Source organism: Heloderma suspectum, chromosome W (genome assembly GCF_057233095.1).
Source record: "Heloderma suspectum isolate Gila_16-S chromosome W, 16-S_ref, whole genome shotgun sequence".
Lineage (NCBI taxonomy): Eukaryota > Metazoa > Chordata > Lepidosauria > Squamata > Helodermatidae > Heloderma > Heloderma suspectum.
Genome location: NC_139475.1, coordinates 67,664,974 through 67,690,355, shown reverse-complemented (window position 1 = coordinate 67,690,355; position 25,382 = coordinate 67,664,974). Strand labels below are relative to the sequence as shown.

At 47.5% G+C, this 25,382-nt stretch overlaps 1 protein-coding gene across 5 annotated transcripts in view; it reads left to right on the top strand.

Moving 5' to 3' along the window:
• Positions 1–6,510: 6,510 nt before the first annotated feature.
• LOC146334130 (casein kinase I) overlaps positions 6,511–25,382 on the top strand; it is a 74,034-nt gene continuing 55,162 nt past the window's right edge. For 3 of the 5 annotated variants that reach the window (XM_084825262.1, XM_084825260.1, XM_084825261.1), the window contains exons 1-2: positions 6,511–6,870; positions 17,356–17,898. In XM_084825262.1, the coding sequence (XP_084681388.1) occupies positions 17,712–17,898 (187 nt within the window). In that variant the 5' untranslated portion in view covers positions 6,511–6,870; positions 17,356–17,711. Of the gene's footprint in view, positions 6,871–17,355; positions 17,899–25,382 lie in introns of those variants that run through there. The other 2 variants (XM_084825265.1, XM_084825263.1) reach the window with 2 other exon arrangements.

Genomic DNA, 25,382 nt, shown 5'->3' with positions numbered 1-25,382 from the left:
TTCTGGGTCCGAGAGCACCCCCAAACTACGAACCTGATCCACTGGGGGAATGCAGCCCCCTCCCGAACGGATTGAACATCGCCTAGCCGGGCAGAGGAGCCACCCACTAACAGCACCTCCCTCTTGCCTGGATTGAGATTCAGTTTATTGGCCCTCATTACCGTGCCCAGGCCCTGATTCAGGACAGCCTCGCCCTCGCCTGGGTTTGATGAGAATGAGAGGCGGAGCGGGGGTCATCCGCATATTGATGGCACCCCAGCCCGCACCTCTGGATAGCCTCCGCCAGCGGTTTCATGTAGATGTTGAACAGCATGGGGGATAAAACAGAGCCCTGTGGAGCCCCATGGCGTAATTGCCATGGCACAGAGCAGTAATCCCACAGCACGACCTCCTGGAGTCGGCCATCCAAGTAGGAGCGGAGCCACTGCAGTGCCGTGCCTCCAACTCCCAGCCCAGACAGCCTACGCAGAAGGGTGCCGTGGCCGATGGCATCGAAAGCCGCTGAGAGGTCCAGGAGAATCAACAGGGTCGCGCTCCCCCTGTCCCTCTCCCGGCAGAGGTCATCCCACAGGGCGACCAGGCAGCTTCCGTTCCAAACCGGGCCTGCAGCCCGACTGAAATGGATCTAGATAATGCGTTTCGTTCAACAGTGCCTGGCGCTGTCCCGCAACCACCCGCTCCAGCACCTTGCCCAGGAAGGGGAGGTTGGCCACCGGCCTATAATTGCTAACGTCCTGCGGGTCCAGGTCAGGCTTTTTCAGGAGTGGCCTGATTACCGCCTCTTTTAAAGCGGCCGGCACCGCTCCCTCTCTCTCGAGGAGGAGTTTACAGCCTCCTGGACCCAGCCGGACATCCCCTCCTCGTTTGGTGTAATAAGCCATGAAGCACACGTAATAAGCCATGAAGCCATGTAATAAGCCATGTAATAAGCCATGAAGCCATGTAATAAGCCATGAAGCACACAAGCGGTTGACCGGACTTGGCCAAACACCTTGTCCGCATCCTCGGGCCTCAATAACCGAAACTTATCCAATAGAGCTGGACCAGACGGTGCTCTGGACGCCTCTACCAATGGAACTGCATTAATCGTGGTGTCCAATTCATGGCGAATCTGAGCGACTTTATCTTCAAAGGCCGCGCAAACTTGTTGCAGCATGCCACTGAGGGTTCCACTGTCTCTCTCCCTGGCCCAGAATGTAACAAGCCGTGAACCACTCGGAAAAGCTGTGCTGGACGACACCGAGAAGATGCAATGCTGGTGGAAAAGAACCACCTCTTTGCCACCCTCACCGCCACAGAGTAGGCTCGATAGTGGGCTCTAACCCGTGTTCGGTCAGACTCAGCACGAGTTTTCCTCCACCTGCGTTCTAGCCATCTCCCCTCTTGCTTCATTGCCCTCAGCTCAGGTGTATACCAAGGAGCTGGCCGGGCTCTGCGCAGAGGGAGAGGGCGCTTAGGCGCGATCGTGTCAACCGCCCAAGTCATCTCTGCATTCCACGGAGCGACCTGGCCTTCGACAGGAGCACCAGCCATACCAGCAGGAAAATCCCCCAGAGCCCTCTGGAATCCATCGGAATCCATTAATCTCCGGGGGCGGACCGTTTTAATAGGTCCCCCACCCTTGCAGAGGGGAAAGGCCGCCAGGAGTCTAAACCTCAGCAGGAAGTGATCTGACCACGACAAAGGGACAGATGTTAATTCCTCCACTTTCAGATCACCATCCTCCTGCCCAGTCGAGAAAACCAGATCAAGCGTGTGTCCTCTTACTTGTGTTGGGCTGACGACATGTTGGGACAGCCCCATGGTTGTCATGGCGGCCACGAAGTCCTGAGCTGCCCTGGCCCATACAGCGACCATCATCCTAGCGGCCCTCAACACCAAGTCCGAGACCACCTCCGTCAGCTCAGACAGGGAGTCTGATGGGCAGCAGGGTGGACGGTCCCCTTCATGGATCACTGCCTTGTTGTGGCGAAGGGGCTTGCGTAACTCAGTGAAGCCATAAGCTATGCCGTGCAGGGCCACCCAAGACGGACAGGTCATGGCAGAGAGTTCTGACAAAATGTGGTCCACTGGAGAAGGAAATGGCAACCCCCTCCAGTATTCTTGCCAAGAAAACCCCATGGAATGTATCACAAGGCTAAAAGATATGACGCCGGAAGATGAGCCCCTCAGGTCGGAAGGTGTCCAATATGCTACTGGGGAAGAGCAGAGGGTATTTCCAAGTAGCGCCAGAAAGAGTGAAGCGGCTGGGCCAAAGCCGAAAGGACACTCAGCTGTGGATGTGTCTGGTGGTGAAAAGAAAATCCGATGCTGTAAAGAACAATATTGTTTAGGAACCTGGAATGTCAGATCAATGAATCAAGGTAAGCTGGAGGTGGTCAAACATGAGATGGCAAGATTGAACATCGACATCTTGGGAATCAGCGAACTCAAATGGACAGGCATGGGCGAATTTAATTCAGGTGACCATCATATCTACTATTGTGGGCAAGAATCCCTTGGAAGAAATGGAGTAGCACTCATAGTCAACAAAAGGGTGGGAAAAGCAGTACTGGGGTACAATCTTTAAAATGATAGAATGATCTCAGTACGAATCCAAGGCAAACCATTCAACATCACAGTAATTCAAGTCTATGCCCCAACCACTGAGGCCGAAGAAGCTGAGGTTGATCGGTTCTATGAAGACCTACAACTCCTTCTAGAACTAACACCAAAAAAAGATGTCCTCTTCATCATAGGGGATTGGAATGCTAAAGTAGGAAATCAAGAAATCACCGGGATAACAGGCAGGCATGGCCTTGGTGTACAAAATGAAGCAGGACAAAAGCTAATAGAGTTTAGCCAAGAGAACATGCTGATCATAGCAAACACTCTTTTCCAACAGCACAAGAGGCGACTCTACACATGGACGTCACCAGATGGTCAATATCGAAATCAGATTGATTATGTCCTTTGCAGCCAAAGATGGAGAAGCTCCATACAGTCAGTAAAAACAAGACCTGGAGCTGACTGTGGCTCAGATCATGAGCTGCTTCTTGCAAAATTTCGTCTTAAATTGAAGAACGTCGGGAAAACCACTAAACCGTTCAGGTATGACCTAAATCATATCCCTGATGAATATACAGTGGAGGTGAGGAATAGATTTCAGGGATTAGACCTGATAGACAGAGTGCCTGAGGAACTATGGACGGAGGTCCGTAACATTGTTCAGGAGGCAGCAACTCAATCCATCCCAAAGAAAAAGAAATGCAAGAAAGCCAAGTGGCTGTCTGATGAGGCTTTACAAGTAGCTCACGAAAGAAGGGAAGCGAAAAGCAAGGGAGAAAGGGGAAGATATACCCAACTGAACGCAGAGTTCCAGAGAATAGCAAGGAGAGACAAGAAGGCCTTCTTCAATGAACAATGCAAAGAAATCGAGGAAAACAACAGAATGGGAAAGACTAGAGATCTCTTCAAGAAAATTGGAGATCTCAAGGGAACGTTTTGTGCAAAGACGGGCATGATAAAGGACAAAGAAGGCAGGGACCTAACAGAAGCAGATGAGATTAAGAAGAGGTGGCAAGAATACACAGAAGAACTATACAGGAAAGATCTGAATGTCCCTGATAGCCATGATAGTGCAGTCACTGAACTTGAGCCGGACATCCTAGAGAGTGAAGTCAAGTGGGCCTTAGGAAGCATTACTAACAACAAAGCTAGCGGAGATGACAGTATTCCAGCCGAGCTATTTAAAATCCTAAAAGATGATGCTGTTAAAGTGCTGCATTCAATATGCCAACAAATCTGGAACACTCAACAGTGGCCACAAGACTGGAAAAGGTCAGTTTACATTCCAATTCCAAAGAAGGGCAACGCCAAAGAGTGTTCAAACTACCGCACAATTGCGCTCATTTCACATGCCAGCAAGGTGATGCTCAAAATCCTACAAGCTAGGCTTCAGCAGGATGCGAACCGAGAACTACCGGAAGTACAAGCTGGGTTTCGAAGAGGCAGAGGAACTAGAGATCAAATCGCCAATATTCGCTGCATCATGGAGAAAGCAAGAGAATGCCAGAAAAACGTCTATTTCTGCTTCATTGACTACGCTAAAGCCTTTGATTGTGTGGATCACAACAAACTGTGGCAAATTCTTAAAGTGATGGGAGTACCAGACCACCTTACCTGTCTCCTGAGAAACCTTTAGGAGGGTCAAGAAGCAACAGTAAGAACCAGAGATGGAACAACCGATTGGTTCAAAATTGGGAAAGGAGTACGACAAGGCTGCATATTGTCACCCTGCTTATTTAACTTATATGCAGAGTACATCATGAGAAATGCCGGGTTGGATGAATCAGAGGTCGGAATTAAGATTGCCGGGAGAATTATCAACAACCTCCGGTATGCAGACGATACCACCCTAATGGCAGAAAGCGAAGAGGATCTCAAGAGCCTCTTGTTGAGGGTGAAAGAGGAGAGTGCAAAAGCTGGTTTGAAACTCAACATTAAAAAAACTAAGATCATGGCATCTGGCCCCATCACTTCCTGGCATATAGAAGGGGAAGAAATGGAAGCAGTGACAGATTTTACTTTCTTGGGCTCCAAGATCATCGCAGACGGTGACTGTAGCCATGAAATTAAAAGACGCTTGCTCCTTGGGAGGAAAGCTATGGCCAACCTAGACAGCATAGTAAGAAGCAGAGACATCACCTTGCCGACAAAGGTCTGTCTAATCAAAGCTATGGTTTTCCCAGTAGCAACGTATGGCTGTGAGAGCTGGACTATAAGGAAGGCTGAGCGCCACAGAATTGATGCTTTCGAACTGTGGTGCTGGAGAAGACTCTTACGAGTCCCCTGGACTGCAAGGAGGTCAAATCAGTCAATCCTAAAGGAAATCAACCCTGAGTGCTCATTGGAAGGACAGATAATGAAGCTGAAGCTCCAATATTTTGGCCACCTAATGCGAAGAGAAAACTCCCTGGAAAAGACCCTGATGCTGGGAAAGACTGAAGGCAAAAGGAGAAGGGGACGGCAGAGGATGAGATGGCTAGATAGCATCACGGATGCAATGAATATGAACTTGAGCACGCTCCGGGAGAGAGCGCAGGACAGGAAGGCCTGGCGTGCACGAAGAGTTGGACACGACTGAACGACTGAACAACAACAACAAGGGTGGGCGGTACACCAGCAGAATCCCTAATCTGTCCTGGGTACCCAACACAAGGTACAAGCACTCAAGATCTGCACTCGAATGAGCAGGAAGCCTGGAGAGGGGGATTGAATTCCTATAGACCACGGCAACCCCCCCTCCTCGACCCTCAAGTCGGTGTTGGTGCTGCACCGAATACCCAGGAGGGCACAGCTGGGAAAGAGAGACCCCTCCCAATTTCCCCACCCAGGTCTCAGTAACACATACCCGGTCAGCCCCCTCATCCACAATCAAATCACAGATGAGGGAGATTTTATTTTGGGCCGACCTGGCATTCAGCAGCAGCACCACCAGACCCGAAGGCAACCGGGTAAGGCTGCCAGGAACCATCAGGTTGGGGGAAGAACCAGAAGAAGGGACAGCTGTAAGGTGTCCAGCCCTTCTTCTCCTCAGCTGGCCTGTTAATCCCCCAGCGCCATACCTCCCCATGCCCATGCCCACAGTTATGGTGGCACCTCCCTGACCCCCTAAGTTGCTCAATGGTCCTCCCAGGCACATATTAAAATGTTAAGTGTAGTGGCAAGAGTGTTGGACTAGGAGCTGGGAGATCCGGGTTCTAGTCCCCACTTGGCCATGGAAGCTCACTGGGTGACTTTGGGCCAGTCACAGACTCTCAGCCCAACTCACCTCACAGGGTTGTTGTTGTGAGAATAAAATGGAGAGGAGGAGGATAATGTAAGCTGCCTTGGGTTCCTTGCAAGAGGAAAAAAGGCAGGGTATAAATGCAATAAATAAATGCAATAAATAAATTAAGATATAAAATATACAAGCATATAAAAAAAGATAAAAGAGAGCAGCAGCTAAGAAGGAGCAAATAAAATCTACATTTGCCCCTCTCTCCCTGGACTTCAAAGCTGCTGCCCTCTGCTGCTGCTATTTGCTGCTGGTATCTGTGGCTGCTGATGTCTCCGGAGAGGCGGTGGGTGGGTCTTCCTGTGTGCCTCCATGCATCTCCAAGTGCACACTACTTGGCACAACACCGCCGAGGCACATGCTGAGGCCTGCCTCTGGCAGCCCCGCCTTAAGTACCTGTTTAGCAGGGGCAGAAACAGGCTCAGGGTCCACCTGGTGCAGCTGGTCCTCCTTCTCACATGCTCCTTCCCAAGCAGCCTCTGGCAGCCCCGCCTTAAGTACCTGTTTATTATCATATTGTATAATTATTTATTACACATTTTATTTTCATTTTTTTACATCCACGCCCACGTGCTTTCTACTGCTCTTGCCCCGCACATGGACGATCCCGCTGGCTCCTAGGGAGAACCGGAAGTCATTATAAGAGAGCCACCACGTCTTCAACTCTTTGCCTGGCTCCCTCTTTCCTTCCCGCCCGGGCTCTGACCCCCTTCCTTTCTCCCTCTTCCTGTCCCTTCTGCGCGTGCGCTAAAAATCCATTATTCGAGGGCCCCCTGGAGGGCTAGACATAGGGAGAAGGCGAGAGTTGGTTAAGCTTCTGGAGCGGAACCCTCTATTCACCAATGGGGGTTGCGCCGGCGCCGTGACGTCAGCGCCATAGGGCGCCGCTGGGCTTTACGCCGCTGGCGCAAAGGCATTGCTCTCTACCTGGTTTTTAAGATAGAGACAAATAAGAGGTTTAACGAGGAAGCAGCTGGAGGAACTGGCGGGGACAGGCCCGTGGGCCCCCACCCCTGAAGAGCCAAGGGCAGGGGCAGGGGCAGCCCACCGAGGTGAGCCATCTGTGGGGAGAAGGGGTGGGTCAATGGGGAGGGTCTTCCTAATTGTGCTTGTGCCCAGATTGGGGGTGGGGGGAGATACCTTTGCATTATTTCATGGGAGGGGAAGATGGGCACTAATGCAAGCAATTGAGGAGGGTAAGAAGTTTCACTTTGCAGGGATCGGTGCTTAAATTGGCTTTTTGCAAACCCCAACCCACCCCCAAGTGCACACAGAGGTTTTTGATTCACATTTTATGGGGTAGAATTGGGGGGGAGGGGTAGCTTAATGGGGAATGGGCTGAACTTGGAAGGGGGGAGGTCTTGCCCTTGCCCTGTTGCTTCGTCTCCCCGCCCCCCGTTTTGTGTATTAGCAAGGGGGTGCCCTATAGTTCTTCCTTCCTCATATTCTTCGGCTCTTTTCCTCCCCACCCCGTTGCAACCTTTCCTATTTATGCATTTGTGTGCAGTTTAGGTATATATTTGCCCTTCTCCCTCGTTCCTTCCCGCCCTTGTTGTTTTAAGCTTTTGTATTTTATATTGTTTTATGTTGCACTCTGTGCTTTTAATTTTTGTGAACCGCCCAGAGAGCTTTGTCTATTGAGCTGTTTGTGTGTGTGTGTGTGTGTGTATATATATATAAAAATAAAAATAAATGCACCCCTTCCAAACAGTGCCCAGTTCTAAAAGGCCTTAAAAAAAAACCCAGTAAAAGGCAAATTTTGTGTGTGTGGCGGGGAGGGGGACTGTGCGAATGGAAGGTTTGGCTTTGATTTTGTTTTATTTTACTGTTTGGAGAAGAAAGGGAAGTCACTGTGTACTATGGGCATATTTAAATTGATCATATTTTTAGTGCTGAGGTTTTTTGAAAAAAAAACCCTTTATTTTTCAATAAAAAGCCAGCAAGTGAGGCGAGTGGATTGTGCACAGTGGTAGTGGTTGTCGTTGGAAAGTCTACATTTTAATATTAGTATTTGCAAAAGGAAGGAAACAATTCCACGCAAACAGTTGAACTCTAGTTACTTTATGATGGGTGTGTTTCTTTTTTCCTTTTATTTTCCAGAGGGAGCTGGCTCCCCCATTCCTTTTTCAAAGCAAAAGGTTAGCAGTCTCAATAATAAGGGTGTATTTCTGCAAAGGGAAAAGGGGTGGGGGGAGAGAAAGAAAAGGGGACAGAATGGTTTTTTAAAAAAATATCCTAGCAAGGCTTTTTTTTGAGTGGGGGTTCTCCACACAACTGTAGATGGTGCATCTTAAAAGACAGGTGGTAAAAAAGAGAAAGGACTATTTTTCCTCTGCCTTATTGTATGAGGTACATACATTGGACCCAACTGGATCAGGCCTTCCGTTTTTCTTCCCCCTCCCATATGAGATATATATATATATACACACACACACACACACACACACACACACAAATTTAGGACTTTCTGTTTTGTTCCTTCCCCACCCCCTGCTGACCAACTGTTGCAACGGTGTTTGGGGGGTTCCCCTCCCCCAGTTCTTTCTCACTGTGATCCTGTCTTTTCCTAGTCTGTCTTTGTTTTTTTTTTAAATACAGGGGCAATCCATGCGGCTTGGTGGTCCATTGCCTCCTCCCCGCCCCGCCTGCTTTCTTCACCCTACGTTGCAAACTAGGGAATGATTTTGTGAGATGCAAATGGTGGTAGATGAAGAACTGAGTTTTGCATGCCACTTTGGAATTATTTTATTATGTGTAAGCGGAGTGAACACATTCTCCTTTTTGCGTTTATAAACCTAAATCACCTGTTGCTTTGGGGGCTGTTGGAAACCCAAATGTCTTATGGGGTGGGATACAATGAGCCTTACTATTAGCTTTCCCCGCCTGCCCCTGCCTCTTTTGGCAGGTCCTCCAGGGAATGGGGCCCACCCACTATAGCCTTTTTGGGTGCTTTGGTCTCTATATATTTTTAATTTCCAAGAACGCACTTGTTACATGTTTTTGGTTGTTAAGTGAGCTTGTGGCAGATTTTAAAGCAGGTAGGGTAATTATATATAACCCCACCCCCCAAAAATACCCATAAATGTATTCATGAAGGTGGTTTCTTGGTTTAATTTTTATTGTTTTCTTGATTAGTTTCCTTTCTGAAGTTGATAGCTAAAGCATGTGAATCCATCTGCCAGCAGACGGTTGACCAGGAAGTGCATAAGATTTTTTTCTTCTCTCCTTGCAGAGAACTCTGAAGAATAGCTTTAAAAAGAAAATAGGTAGAAGAGGATGTTCTGAAACCCGGGAATAAAGATGTATGGGAGCAGCCCTGTTCAGTTAGGAAGTTTTGAGCTGAGGAAGCGCAAAGCATTGTGCCAAACCTGAAGAAAAAGACATTCAGACAAGTTATTGCATGTATTGCCACTTCCTTCCCTTCTCTCCCTTCAGGGCTGCCCTTGTCTCCCACACTATCAAAATTTAGATTGTAAGGTCCCTGAGGCAGAAATTTGCTTCTGCTTTTATCCTTCTGAGAATTCTGTGAGATAGCTTTAGGCTGAGAGATCATGACTTTGTCTGAGCATTGCAGCTTAGCGAGATTGACTCTGTCTTCCTTGATCATGCTGGGTTTGACTATTGCTGAATCTATGGTTTACCTTAAAAGCACTTAAGCATGTAAGGCGGTTACTTCTTTCTAACGCCATGGAGGCATTTGAAACTGCATTAGGAGTTGTTCCTGAGGCAGGGTTGCTCTGTGTCTGCATGGGAGATGTATGTGTGAGAGGATTCTACCCCTACCCCCGGCATGTGCACAGTGTGAGAAAAACTCAGAAATATGACATGAATGCTAGCATCATCTCTGATGCAACTCTTGTGGTTGTCACATGTCTGTGCATATGACATTTCTCAATAATAACCTTACAAAAGTGTATTTTTCAAGCTGTGTTCCGGGGGGGGGGGGGTGTTCTTCAAGGAGAAGCAGGGTCATGAAACATGAGCTTCCTCCTGCCCCCCCAAACAGGTTTGACCCATGCTGTGGAATTTCCACTGTGATGTGCAGGCATAGGGCAACATTGGATATGTTCTGGTGCACTCTCCATTCTAGTGCAGCACCTGTCTCTGTCCTCTGCATCATTATGGTGTTCCATGGCAGACGTAAACCAATTCTCCAGTGGACCGGTCAATGTGGGAGGCAAAAAGCTTGAAAAATGGAGCAATAGAGTCTCTCTGTGTGGACTTCACTGCTAGAAATGCACAAGAGAGGTACGTCCCAAACAGAGGCTGTACCTCAATGCCGTTGCTGCCTCTCCAGATAGAACAAGGGCCTACCCATTCACTTCTTGCTTGTTCCTGTGAGTTGGCTGAGGCAGAAAACTTACTTTTTGAGAGGAAAAGGGAGACAGCAGGAAACATGTGGGTGGTACAATCATTTCTATTTCTGGCTGATTCCCTTCTCTCCTGAAGCTGGCTGGAAAAAGATCTGTCTGGCGTGGGAAACAGCCAATGTTAAATAGGTGATTTCCCCTCCCCCCCACTCCCCAAGTCACCAGTGCCACAGTGCTACTCTTGTTGTTCAGTCGTTCAGTCGTGTCCGACTCTTCGTGACCCCACGGACCATAGCACGCCAGGCTTTCCTGTCCTGCGCTGTCTCCCGGAGAGCGGGAGGAGTGCTCTGTCCTTCCAATGAGCACTCAGGGTTGATTCCCTTTAGGATGGACTGATTTGACCTCCTTGCAGTCCAGGGGACTCGTAAGAGTCTTCTCCAGCACCACAGTTCGAAAGCATCGATTCTTCGGCGCTCAGCCTTCCTTCTAGTCCAGCTCTCACAGCCATACGTTGCTACTGGGAAAACCATAGCTTTGATTAGACGGACCTTTGTTGGCAAGGTGATGTCTCTGCTTCTTACTATGCTGTCCAGGTGTGCCATGGCTTTCCTCCCCAGGAGCAAGCGTCTTTTAATTTCATGGCTACAGTCACCGTCTGTGGTGATCTTGGAGCCCAAGAAAATAAAATCTGACACTGCTTCCATTTCTTCCCCTTCTCTATGCCAGGAAGTGATGGGGCCAGGTGCCTTATCTTCGTTTTTTTAATGTTGAGTTTCAAGCCAGCTTTTGCACTCTCCTCTTTCACCCTCAACAAAAGGCTCTTTAGATCCTCTTCACTTTCTGCCATTAGGGTGGTATTGTCTGCGTATCTGAGGTTGTTGATAATTCTCCCGGCAATCTGAATTCCGACCTGTGGTTCATCCAACCCGGCGTGTCTCATGATGTACTCTGCATATAAGTTAAATAAGCAGGGCGACAATATGCAGCCTTGTCGTACTCCTTTCCCAATTTTGAACCAATCGGTTGTTCCATCTCTGGTTCTTCCTGTTGCTTCTTGGCCCTCGTACAGGTTTCTCAGGAGACAGGTAAGGTGGTCTGGTACTCCCATCACTTTAAGAATTTGCCACAGTTTGTTGTGATCCATACAAAGGCTTTAGCATAGTCAATGAAGCAGAAATAGACGTTTTTCTAGAATTCTCTTGCTTTCTCCATGATCCAGCGAACGTTGGCGATTTGATCTCTAGTTCCTCTGCCTCTTCGAAACCCAGCTTGTACTTCCGGTAGTTCTCGGTTCGCATACTGCTGAAGCCTAGCTTGTAGGATTTTGAGCATCACCTTGCTGGCATGTGAAATGAGTGCAATTGTATGGTAGTTTGAACACTCTTTGGTTTGAACAGTGCTACTCTAGGTGACTATTAATCCTGAACATAGTTACTTAGACTGGTGGCTTTCATGTTTGTGTTCTGGGACTGCAGAAGAAACTTATTGGCTGTTCCTCAGGGAAAAAGCAGGTGGTGGGGTGTGTGTGTGTGTGTGTGTGTGTGTGTGTGTGTGTGTTTTTAAAGATGGCTTGTCCACCTTGCAGTGCGCAGATGTGGGTGGGTCTTTGAGGCACTTTCGCTTCACGTGGGACAATGCTGAGGCACAATACGGTGACAGGCACCCCATGTACTCTGAACTGATACCTTCTGGATCCATCCTGAAATCCTCAACAAAATGTTTGAAAACTGTTGTTCAAGAGTTGAACAGCTCCTGCTTTTGTTAGAAAGATCTGTGCGGGTATCATAGGGGGGCTGAATTTGGTTCATGGCCACCAGCTGCCTCCCCAGAGAGGCCTGGTTGGCCACTTCTCTTGAGGCCCTCAGGCGAATGAGAGTTGCAGTCCAACAAAATCTGGAAGCCCACAAGTTGCCCACCCCTGCTCTAGTCCCCCCCCCAATCTCTATGGTTCTCCAGTGTTTGGTTTCCTTTGGTTTGGTCCCTCCCTTCAGGCAGGAGGCAGGGCCAATATTCAACAGTGAATTGTTTGCTTTTCCTTTTCAAGGCGGTTGGGGTCCCGTCTTTCTCCCAGACCTGCCTGGGAAGCAGGATTTTCTGCTGAGCTGATAGAGCAACCTTCCTCAACCTGGTGCCCTCCAGATGCTTTGGACTTCAACTCCCATCAGCCCCAGCCAGCATAACCAGTGGTCAGGAAGCCTGGGAGTTGTAGTCCAGAACATCTGGAGGGCACCAGGATGGGGGAGGCTGGTATACAGAGATATCTTGGGGTCCCCCACATTGGCTTCTCTAGTATTTACCCCCCTTTTTCACCCCTTTCTTTAGTTGACCCGCTCTTGACATATCCTGGCCAACATGCAGGGCTAGTGGCAGCATGAGGAAAAAAATGGGGGATGGTCACTCTTGGGGCAGAAACAGGGAGGTGCAGGCAATGCAACACAGCACCATAGCAGTAGGAGAAATGGTACCAACGTACACATCCTCATAAGGGAGCTGCATAGGTATCTCTTCACCTAGAACCATGGACCCCTCCATGCCCTTCTGCTCACCTGAACAAGAATTTATAGTGAGAAAATTCCCTTTTTCTCTTCGTCCTGATAGCTGTCAAGAGATGTGTATGAGCAGGGCTTGCTGAGTTTCTTAAAGGTTAGAGAAGTTGCTGAATAAGACTTTTGTGGGGGTGTGGTGGCGAGAATTTCAGTGCTCCTTGCCACTCCTCCATTCCTAGTTCTCTGAGTAACTTTGCTCAAGTCTTTTTCTCCATCAGCCTAACCTACCTCTCAGCATTGTTATGAGGGTAAATAGCAGGGGGTGGACTATGTATTTCACTTTCAGCACCTCTTTATTTTACTTTGAGCTGGTTCGCATGTTACACCAATTTGTGGGTTATTTAACCCATGAATTGGCAGAGGTGTTCGGGAGCAAGCGGACATGCTGCCTCCTGCTTGCCTGCCACTTCCACTTCGAATCAACAACCTATGATCGACTCGTTTGCAGGTTGCTGAGTGTGATGTGTGAACCTAGTCCAATAGGTTGTTTAGGGGCTAAACAACCCAGCCGTTAGCCTATGGTTTGTTGTTGGATTAACTGCTCGGTTGTTTAGCCCCTAAACAGCCCATAGATCTGGATTTGGACATCATGCTCAACAACCCATGAACGAGCCCATCGTAGGTTGCTGATTAAAAGCGGAAGTGATGAGTGTGTGGGAAGCGTGGGTTAATTAACCAGTGATTTGGCATTACATGTGAACTGGGTCTTTGTGTATAAGGGCAGGATAAAAATGTCATCTTTTGATAGAATAAGACTGTCATCTTATGCCTACTTATGAGGGAGTAAGCCCCGTTGAACAATGAGACTTTGGAGGCAACATGCTTAGGGTTGCTTTGTATTCTATTTCAGGGCTGGGCAAACTTCAGGCTTGCAGGATCTGCTTTAGTTTTTTTAGTAGAACCCTGAGATCCACCAACCAGAGCCAGAAACAAAAGGCCATACATTTCGCATTAAAGAATTCTGAGCCCAGGAATTTGATCCTAGTACCAGAACAGAATGGAGCTCACCAGCCTTTCACACAGAAAGTTACTCTTGGCTAGCCTCAAACTTTCATCATTTCAGCAGCATAATTTGGGGGCGGGTCAATTTGTTGTTGCTCTTAAACTCACAGAACTCAGTCATCCTTGCTGAACTACTGCAAATCATCACCCAAAGATCTGCCACTACATCTAGATCTGCCTTTTATCCACCCTTCTTCACTATTATCCAGAATAGTGCAAATGGCTGGCTAGTTTATGCCAAGCAAGAGAAGTTTTACCACCATGCCCAATCCTGTCTGCTCTAGCTGAGCCACAGAATCCAGCTATTCTTGACATATATTCATCTTAGCCGGGAATAGACAAGAGTAGACACAGAACTGCTTGTAAGCCACTTGTCTGGGCAATGTGGTTATTATTGTATAAATTGCCTCATTCATGGCCGCTCTTTCCACCTTGCCAGATTGTGAGCATCGTATTTCTCCGCAGGCCACGTGTCTTGCAGAAACAGTGGAGGCGCACGCGAGCCGTAATGGTAGACAGTGCTGCTGGCTGGCTGACCGTAAATGAACTTTCTTTCTGTCTTGATGTGGCATTACTTGCAAAAACAAAACTGCAAAATGTTTTTACACCTCTGCAGTGTGTGAGAATAAACACAGTGGGTTCCATCTAAATAGTTGAGTGTGCAGAGGAGTGCTTAGCCATGAAGACCTGCCCACGTGGTGTATTTTGTATTTGGGGCAATCTTCTTGCAGCCCTTCCTGTCCGGGCAATGGGACAGAAATGCTTTCTTATGCAGCTTTGTCAGTTCAGGGAGCAGCCATAGCTCAGTGGTAGAATCCCTGTTTTGCATGCAGAAGGTCCCAGGTTCAATCGCCATCATCTCCAGGTAGGGCTGGGAAAAACTGCTGCTGCTAATCAGCGTAGACACCACTGAACTATTTATTTATGTAAAACATTTATTGTTAATTTGTTCAGTTGCTTCCGACTCCTTGTGACTTCATGGACCAGCCCACGCCAGAGCTTTCTGTCGGCCGTGGCCACCCCCAGCTCCCCCAAGGTCGAGTCCGTCACCTCCAGAATATCATCCGTCCATCTTGCCCTTGGTTGGCCCCTCTTCCTTTTGCCTTCCACTGTCCCTGGCATCAGCACCTTCTCCAGGGTGTCCTGTCTTCTCATGATGTGGCCAAAATACTTCAGTTTTGCCTTTCATATCCTTCCCTCCAGTGAGCAGTCTGGCTTTATTTCCTGGAGTATGGACAGGTTTGATCTTCTTGCAGTCCAAGGCACTCTCAGAATTTTCCTCCAGCACCACAGTTCAAAAGCATCTATCTTCCTTCGCTCAGCCTTCCTTATGGTCCAGCTCTCGCAGCCGTAGGTTACTACGGGGAATACCATTGCTTTCACTATGCGGACCTTTGTTGTCAGTGTGATGTCTCTGCTCTTCACTATTTTATCAAGATTTGTCATCACTCTCCTCCCAAGTAAATGTCTTCTGATTTCCTGGCTGCAGTTGGCATCTGCAGTAATCTTTGTGCCTGGAAAGACAAAGCCTGTCACTGCCTCCACGTTTTCTCCCTCTATTTGCCAGTTATCAATCAAGCTGGCTGCCATAATCTTGGTTTTTGGTCCACACAGTCAAAGGCTTTAGAATAGTCAATAAAACAGAAATAGATGTTTTTCTGAAACTCTCTGGCTTTCTCCATTATCCAGCAGATATTGGGAATTTGGTCCCTAGTTCCTCTGCCTTTTCTAAACCCAGCTTGTACATCTGGCAATTCTCGTTCCATGAATTGCTGGAGTCTACCTTGCAAGATCTGGAGCATTACCTTACTGGCATATGAAATAAGTGCCACTGTTCGATAGTTTGAACATTCTTTGGTGCTTCCCTTTTTTGGTATGGGGATATAGGTTGATTTTTTCCAATCTGTTGGCCATTCTTGTGTTTTCCAAATTTGCTGGCATATGGCATGCATCACCTTGACAGCATCATCTTGCAAGATTTTAAACAGTCCAGCTGGGGTACTGTCATCTCCTGCTGCCTTGTTATTAGCAACGCTTCTTAAGGCCCATTCAACCTCACTCTTCAGTATGTCTGGCTCTAGCTCACTGACCACACCGTCAAATCTATCCCCGATATTATTATCCTTCCTATACAGAGCTTCCGTATATTCTTGCCACCTTGTCTTGCTCTCTTCTGCTTCTGTTAGGTCCTTGCCATCTTTGTTTTTGATCATACCCATTTTTGCCCGGAATTTACCTGCGATGTTTCTAATTTTCTGGAAGAGGTCTCTTGTCCTTCCAATTCTGTTATCTTCTCCCGCTTCCGCGCATTGCTTGTTTAAAAATAATTCCTTATCTCTTCTGGCTAACCTCTGGAATTTTGCATTTAATTGGGCATATCTCCCCCTATCACTGTTGCCTTTTGCTTTCCTTCTTTCTTGGGCTGCTTCCAGGGTCTCAGCAGCAGACAGCCATCTTGCCTTCTTGGTTTTCTTTTTCTTTGGGACGTTTTTTGTTGCCGCCTCCTGCTGAACAATGTTGCGAACTTCCGTCCATAGTTCTTCCGGGACCCTATCTACTAAATCCAGTCTCTTAAATCTATTCTTCACCTCCACTGCATATTCATTAGGAATATTAGTGAGCTCATACCTAACTGATCTGTGGGCCTTCCCTATTCTCTTTAGTCTGATTCTAAATTGTGCAATAAGAAGTTCGTGATCTGAACTACAATCAGCTCCAGGTCTTGTTTTTACTGACTGCATAGATGTCCGCCACCTTTGGCTACGAAGGATGTAGTCAATCTGATCTCGGTGTCGACCGTCTGGTGAAGTCCATGTATAAAGTCGTCTCTTAGGTTGTTGGAAGAGAGTGTTTGTCATGCGCAGTGAGTCGTCTTGGCAAAATTCTATCAGCCTATGCACTGCTTCATTTTGTTCTCCCAGACCATGCTTGCCTATAACTCCAGGTGTCGTTTGACTACCCACCTTAGCATTCCAGTCTCCTGTAATGAAAATAACATCTCTTTTTGGCATATTATCCACTAGGTGGCAAGGGGTCTCAGAGTCTTTGCACTCCTCTTCTCCCCCTTCCAGTCCCAGGGTCCTCACAGCATAGCAGAAGGCCTGTTGCAATGGCATCCATTTTCCGAGTTGGCCATAACTTTATAATTTATATAATCCCTCTGTGGAGGTGACTCTTGACAAAGAATTGCAGGACAAGTCCCTGCCCCAGTGGGGCTTTTACAGCCTGGCTGGAAAACACACGAGGGAAGACATCGGAGAAAGGAAAAGGATGTTGAACCATGGTTAAATGGCAGGAGGATATGTGATTATTTGAGTTGCCTGTGGTTGAGTAACATATGGTTTGTTTGCTTTGAGGCAAAATCTGACCTTCTTGTTCTGATGAGACCCTCCCCTCACATCCATTCTTCGTTGTTTAGTTAGATCAATCAGTTAACGGTAGCAGCCCTAAAAAATAAGTAACATTAAAAAAAAACAAACCAGGTTGTCCGGTGAATCGGGGTGATGCTCTTTTTAGATTGATCAAAACGTTTTCAGTTGATTTAGTTGACTACACATTGCAGCGCTGCTTGGACCTGACCATCTGAACTTACCTTGCCCCACCCCCGCTGCCCATTTTCCTTTTCTTTTTTGTTTCACGCACTAACCTGTGCTGTTTTCTCCCCTTGGCCTTTCCCCAGCTTGGACGTGAAGGATCACCGTGGGATGTTCTCTCTTCCACCATGTCGCCTTCTCCAGCGAGCAGCCAGTCGGAGGTGCCAATGGGTGTCCTAGCGAGGCCAGCAAGAGGACTTCCGTTCCACTAGCCTGGCACATGCGCGTGGAATTCACTCCCTCCCCCCCCTCCACCTCCACTTTCACCACCTGTGGTGGCTTATTAACCCAGAAGCGTCCTGCTTTTTGATCTGCTCCTTCTTTTCTCCCTTCCCCCTTCACCTCCCTCCCCTGCCCCCTCCCCACACACCTCAAGTTTCGGCCGTGCTGGGATTTGTATGGCAGCGGCGTAACCGTGGAGAGGCCGGGGTATCACAAACTTATGGATTTTGATAAGAAAGGTGGGAAAGGGGAAAACGAAGAAGGCAGAAAGATGTCTAAAACGGGTGGAATCAAGAACATGCACGGGGGCCGACCGGGAGGGACCAACTCTGGAGTCTTAATGGTGGGCCCGAATTTTCGAGTCGGGAAGAAGATTGGGTGTGGTAACTTCGGGGAACTTCGACTAGGTGAGTCTTTATACTCTGTCCTTGATTCCGAGGGCTTTGGCTTTGCATGCAGGTTTTACATCCCCCTGCCTGTTCCCAAACGCATTGGTTAGAAATAAGGCCGTCCCAGCAGAAGTTTTCCTCCAAGTGAAAACGTTGCTGGAACAGCAGATCTAGGAGCTGCTGCCTCCGTTCTGTCTTTTTCTGGCAGAGTTTGGGGAAAGTGTTCCCAAACACAAATTGCCCACAATCCAAATTGCCAGTGCTTTGCAGGGGGGCATGAGTTCATCTGTTTTTCATGCTTCACGCAGACTCCGCAGTTGTTTCAGTACTATACTCTATGTCTGCCTTTCCCAACCCTGGTGCCTTCCAGATGATTTGGACTCTAATGCCTATCAGCCTCAGCCAGGATAGCCAATGTCAGGAATGCTGGGAGTTGTAGTTCAAAACATTTGGAAGGTATCAGAGTGGGGAGGCTGGTGTATGCAGTATGAATTTTGTGTTTTTTGGTAGTGGTGGCAAGGGGAGGAGGTGTTCTTTGCAGACTTTATAACTGTGCCTGCTAAACTGAATTTTAGAGTTTTGTAAAGTTGTACTGTTGGAGGCTGCTTTTTGGCTCAAACCCTTTATCCGTCCACACAGTGCACAGAACATAACACCTGAACAACCTTACCATGCTGGATCTCAGTGTAAAATGTAATAGGACTGTTGGGACTGAGGCCAGCGGTGTACCCGTGGGCCATCTGCATTCTAGGTCATGACCCACATTCCCCACTGTTCACAGAAGCATATGCAAAGCTGTTACAAATGCTGTGGACCAGTGACTTCTCTCCCTGCCCCCCACTCCCTCCCCAACTGTGTTCAGGTTCGTAAAGGCTGACAAGTTTCCCTGAAATAACAGACTGCCTTTTCACTGCTACTGATTCCCCCTGTTGGATGTATTATAGGACAGGTAGGTTATAGGGCAGAAGGTAACTTGCAGTAGATCTCCAAGGGTTTCTGACTCCCAATACTTTAACATGAGCAAGAGAAAAACAAAACCCTGCCCTGGTTGGCTTTGCGCTAATTGCTTATCTCTCAGCCTCAGTGTTGCTCATCTGTAAAATGGGAATATTGGTTGGAAGTAAAATGGGAGTAGTAATTATGTTCAGCTTTGCTAGTCAAGTTGAGGCAGATGTATTAGAATGCCCGATCAATGCTAACTCACATGTGGAACCACTGTATGGTTTAAGAGGTGACCTGCCCCCTGGTCACCTCTTAAACCATACAGTGGTTCCACATGTGAGTTAGCATTGATCGGGCATTCTAATACATCTTGTGTCTGGCTCTGGTTAATAGATCTCTAGTAAATCAGCCTACCCTAACCTGTTTTGGACTTTAAACCCCCATCAGCCCCAGCCAGTATGGCCAGTGGTCAAGAATGTCAGGATTTGTAGTCCAAAAAAACGGGAGGGCCCCATGTTGGAGAAGGCTGTAGTAAAAACAGCCATCACTAGAATAGATCCTGCAGGCCTGAATGTGACCCATTCCTGTTATTGGACATATTTATATGCCAATAATGTATAAATTGGGGCTGTACTGAGTCATGACAGGTGTGAACTGAGTACACCCTAGAACACTAGCATCCTGTTGCAGCTTGGGCTTTTGAAGAGGAGAAAGATATGTGGGGTTGAACACATACGTGAAGCAATCTTCTCCCAAGTCAGACCAGTGGTCCATCTAAACCAGTTCAGCTCTCGGGCTTGGGGTCTTTTGGAGAAGCTGCTACCTGACCCCTTTAACTGGAGATTAAAGGTGCCCTGCTGCTGAGCTATGGGTCCTTCACCACGGTGGCAAAATGCAGACCCAGAAGGAGAAGATGAGATGCAGAGAAGGGGGCAGTGGAGAGCTGCATACGGTTGAAATTTAGAAGTGGCTTCCATGTTCCACGATGAGGTTAAAGATGCATCCGTGGTCTCAGGAGGCTGAAGGCCTCTGCCCTAATACCCTTCCCAGAAGACTTAGTAGTGTGAAAGGGTCCTGTGCCAGATGATACGTGGTACGCATATGAGGCCAGCTGGGAAGCAGCCTCTCTCAATTGTGCCAGATTAAGATGATACTTTTCCCCACATCTTCATGAACGCCAGGGATTATCTCTTCCCTTCCTCGTCCCACCAATTTCTTTCACCCTCCCTCGGGCACAAATGCTGGACAGCCAATCAGATCCCCATTTAGCTGAGGCACGGTGCAGCGCACTGCTGCGCTCTGTTGACCCCAGATCAATTTTTTTTCTGGGGCTTGTTTCTCAAAACAGGCACAGTGTGAGGAATCATTATGTGTTTGTTTGTTTTTATTTACATCCCACCTTTCCACCAAAAAAGTGGCGCTCAAGGCAGCTAATGATACAGTCCAGAATAAAAACAAAATCTTTATTAAAAAAATAAGAGAAAAACGAATTAATTGGAAATGCAATTTTAAAAACCCACAACAATAAAAAAATGAACAGCACCAACCAATTAAACCCCCTTTCAGCATCACGCCAATTTATATGCCAAAGGCCTGTGCGAATAAAAAGGGTTTTCCCTGCTGGCAGAAGGACAGTAGAGCAGGGGGCAACCTATTCTCCCTTGGCAGGGGGTTCTAGAGCCTGGGAGCAACCACCGAGAAAGCCCTGTCTCATGTCCCCAGACATGCCTCTGATGGTGGTGCTACCAACACCCCCAAATCCTAGCTATTTGAACCAAGTTTCTGGACCTTAAGGCTAAAAACATATGGGTAATGCCCAGTGAAACATCTGTTATTGAACAGGGTCTCCAGGAAGGCAGGAGGGGGAGCTTTGCCTTCCCCATGCAAAATAGATTATGCAGATGGAAGAAATGCATGCATGCTTGAATTATGTACTTTTTCTTGACGCAATCTACATGCTACCTCTGTGTTCTGTGCCTTTTGCTTTAGGGAAAGAGAGTGCATGCAGATGCTCTGTCTTATCTTGATGTTGTTATCTATGGGTGGGTTTCAGCTGCAAATGGGGCCCACCCAACCCCAGAAGTTTTATTAGGTGTTTCTCAGGGGAGGGATCAGGAACGGTGGACAAAGAGGGAATTTAAAATTTGATCAGGATGCTAGGAACCAAGACCCTGTGAGCTGCTGCTCGATTCTCCTCCTTTCCCAACTTGGTGCTCTCCAGATGTTTTGGACTATAACTCCCATAAGCTCCAGCTGGCATGCCCAATGGATGTGGATTATGGGAGTTGTATTCCAAATCACCCAGAGGGCACCAGGTTGGGGAAGGCTGACCTAGGTTATGCAAGGCCATAAGACGGATCTCTGCCCTCATGTTCCATTGCACCCTTGTCTGTGGCCTTCACTACTCAAGCAGCTCTGTCTGAAAGTCTCCTGCTCCCATAAACAGCCTCACCCTTCCTCCTAGGCTGCCACTTATGCCTGGAGACCCCTTCTGAAGCACCCCCCAATGTACATCTCCCCTTTCTTTCAGATCCCTCCTCAAAACCCCACATGTTTCCATAAAACAGGAGTGCAGAACCTCTTTCAGCTGGAGGGCAGCATTCCATTTTGGATAAGCTCTCGGGGAGGGGGGACACATTCCAGTGGTGGGTGGGCCAAGGACAAAAGGGGCATGGCTGAAGGCAAAATGGGGTGGGGTCAAAAATACCAAAAGTAACAGCCTATTTTAGTTTAAAGTTCTTTGTACCAGGAACCGGCATTTCAACCTTTAAAAATGGGTGGAAAACGGCACATAGAATCAGAATAGTAGGGTTGGAAGGAGCCTATAAGACCATCAAGTCCAACCCCCTGCTCAATGCAGGTATCCAAGTCCCCGACAGGTGGCTGTCCAGCCTCGCCTCGAATGCCTCCAGTGTGGGAGAGCCACCCACCTCCCTAGGTAATTGGTTCCGTTCTCGTATTGCTCTAACAGTCAGGACATTTGTCCTGATGTTCAGCCGGAATCTGGCTTCCTGTCACTTGAGCCCATTATTCCACATCCTGCACTCTGGGATGATTGAGAAGAGAACCTGGCACGAAACCAAGGAAACCACCAAATTATTGGTGATTGTGGAAAAGGGGTGGGGCCTGGGGCAGGCTGGATTGGTACCCTGCCCTGAGGTTCTGCAGCCTTGCCATAAAGTCCTTGGCCCCACTCTCTTAGACCAGAAAAGAGGGGAAAGCAGCACAAACTGTTGAAGGAAAATGGACAGTCTCTTTTTATCATTATTATAGATGATTTGTTGTTCAGTCGTTAAGTCGTGTCCAACTCTTTGTGACCCCACACCAGGCCTTCCTGTCCTCTGCTCTCTCCCGGAGTGTGCTCAAGTTTCTATTCATTGCATCGGTGATGCTATCTAGCTATCTCATCCTCTGCCGTCCACTTCTCCTTTTGCCTTCAGTCTTTTCCAGCATCAGGGTCTTTTCCAGGGAGTTTTCTTTTCGCATTAGGTGGCCAAAATATTTGAGCTTCAGCCTCTGTCCTTCCAATGAGCAGTCAGGGTTGATTTCCTTTAAGACTGACTGATTTGACCTCCTTGCAGTCCACGGCACTTGTAAGAGTCTTCTCCAGCACCACAGTTCGAAAGCATTGATTCTTCGGCGCTCAGCCTTCCTTATAGTCCAGCTCTCACAGCCATACGTTGCTACTGGGAAAACCATAGCTTTGATTATAGTAACCATTGTCGGCAAGGTGATGTCTCTGCTTCTTACCATGCTGTCTAGGTTTGCCATAGCTTTCCTCCCCAGGAGCAAGTGTCTTTTAATTTCATGGCTACAGTCACCGTCTGCGGTGTTCTTGGAGCCCAAGAAAGTAAAATCTGTCACTGCTTCCATTTCTTCCCCTTCTCTATGCCAGGAAGTGATGGGGCCAGATGCCATGATGTTCGTTTTTTTGATGTTAAGTTTCAAACCAGCTTTTGCACTCTCCACTTTCACCCTCAACAAGAGGCTCTTGAGATCCTCTTCACTTTCTGCCATTAGGGTGGTATCGTCTGCGTATCTGAGGTTGTTGATAATTCTCCCGGCAATCTGAATTCCGACCTGTGGTTCATCCAACCCGGCGTTTCTCATGATGTACTCTGCATATAAGTTAAATAAGCAGGGCGACAATATGCAGCCTTGTCGTACTCCTTTCCCAATGTGGAACCAATCGGTTGTTCCATGTCCGGTTCTTCCTGTTGCTTCTTGACCCTCGTACAGGTTTCTCAGGAGACAGGTAAGGTGGTCTGGTACTCCCATCACTTTAAGAATTTGCCACAGTTTGTTGTGATCCACACAATCAAAGGCTTTAGCGTAGTCAATGAAGCAGAAACAGACGTTTTTCTGGAATTCTCTTGCTTTCTCCATGAACCAGCGAACGTTGGCGATTTGATCTCTAGTTCCTCTGCCTCTTCGGAACCCAGCTTGTACTTCCGGTAGTTCTCGGTTCACATGCTGCTGAAGCCTAGCTGGTAGGATTTTGAGCATCACCTTGCTGGCATGTGAAATGAGCGCAGTTGTGCGGTAGTTTGAACACTCTTTGGCGTTGCCCTTCTTTGGAACTGGGATGTAAACTGACTGGCCACTGTTAAGTGTTCCAAATTTGTTGGCATATTGAGTGCAGCACTTTAACAGCATCATCTTTTAGGTTCTTAAATAGCTCAGCTGGAATACTGTCATCTACTCTAGCTTTGTTGTTAGTAATGCTTCCTAAGGCCTGCTTGACTTCACTCTCTAGGATGTCCGGCTCAAGTTCAGTGAGCGCAGTATCATGGCTATCAGGGACATTCAGATCTTTCCTGTATAGTTCTTCTGTGTATTCTTTCCACCTCTTCTTAATCTCATCTGCTTCTATTAGGTCCCTGCCTTCTTTGTCCTTTATCATGCCCGTCTTTGCCCAAAACGTTCCCTTGAGATCTCCGATTTTCTTGAAGAGATCTCTAGTCTTTCCCATTCTGTTGTTTTCCTCGATTTCTTTGCATTGTTCATTGAAGAAGGCCTTCTTGTCTCTCCTTGCTATTCTCTGGAACTCTGCATTCAGTTGGCTATATCTTCCCCTTTCTCCCTTGCTTTTAGCTTCCCTTCTTTCCTCAGCTCCTTGTAAAGCCTCATCAGACAGCCACTTGGCTTTCTTGCATTTCTTTTTCTTTGGGATGGATTTCGTTGCTGCCTCTTGAACAATGTTACGGACCTGCGTCCATAGTTCCTCAGGCACTCTATCAGGTCTAATCCCTTAAATCTATTCCTCACCTCCACTGTATATTCATAGGGGATATGATTTAGGTCATATCTGAATGGTTTAGTGGTTTTCCCTACGTTCTTCAATTTAAGCTGAAATGTTGCAAGAAGCAGCTCATGATCTGAGCCACAGTCAATGGTTTGCCTTGAATGGTTTGCCTTGAATTCGTACTGAGATCATTCTGTCGGTTTTGAGATTGTACCCCAGTACTGCTTTTCCCACCCTTTTATTGACTATGAGTGCTACTCCATTTCTTCCAAGGGATTCTTGCCCACAATAGTAGATATGATGGTCACCTGAATTAAATTCGCCCATGCCTGTCCATTTTAGTTCGCTGATTCCCAAGATGTCGATGTTCAATCTTGCCATCTCATGTTTGACCACCTCCAGCTTACCTTGATTCATTGATCTGACATTCCAGGTTCCTAAACAATATTGTTCTTTACAGCATTGGACTTTCTTTTCACCACCAGACACATCCACAGCTGAGTGTCCTTTCGGCTTTGGCCCAGCTGCTTCACTCTTTCTGGCTCTACTTGGAAATACCCTCTGCTCTTCCCCAGTAGTATATTGGACACCTTCTGACCTGAGGGGCTCATCTTCCGGCGTCATCTCTTTTAGCCTTGTGATACGTTCCATGGGGTTTTCTTGGCAAGAATACTGGAGTGGGTTGCCATTTCCTTCTCCAGTGGACCACATTTTGTCAGAACTCTCTGCCATGACCTGTCCGTCTTGGGTGGCCCTGCACGGCATAGCTTATGGCTTCACTGAGTTACGCAAGCCCCTTCGCCACAACAAGGCAGTGATCCATGAAGGGGATTATAGATGATAAACATAAATAAAAATTGTTGTCCAATGGCATGTGTTTGCAGTGCGTTAGGGTATTTTTGAACATTTTTGTTTTAGCTGCCTCTGATGAAGAGTTGTCCCTAATGGATTTTGCATAGAACAGCACCAGAGAACTGGAGTGGGTGTTTTGTTTGGTAAAATCATGCTGTTTCCTTGTGCTTTTCAGCCCTCTTCTTGTCTGGATTTGTGCTGCTTTCCTGATTTCCTGCCAAACCATAGCCCTCCCACCCCACGGTAACTAAGGTTCTGTACCTGTAACTGAACTTAGGGCACAATCTGATGCATGTTTAGACAGAAAAAAAACCCCTAATTTCTTAACCATAGTTAAGAAAACAAAGTAGATCCTAAAAGCCTAATGCAGCCTTCCTCAACCTGGGGCCCTCCAGATGTGTTGGATGGCAACTCTCATAATTCCCAGCCAGTCCCAGGTCTAGGAAGTCTGAACAGAAGTCTG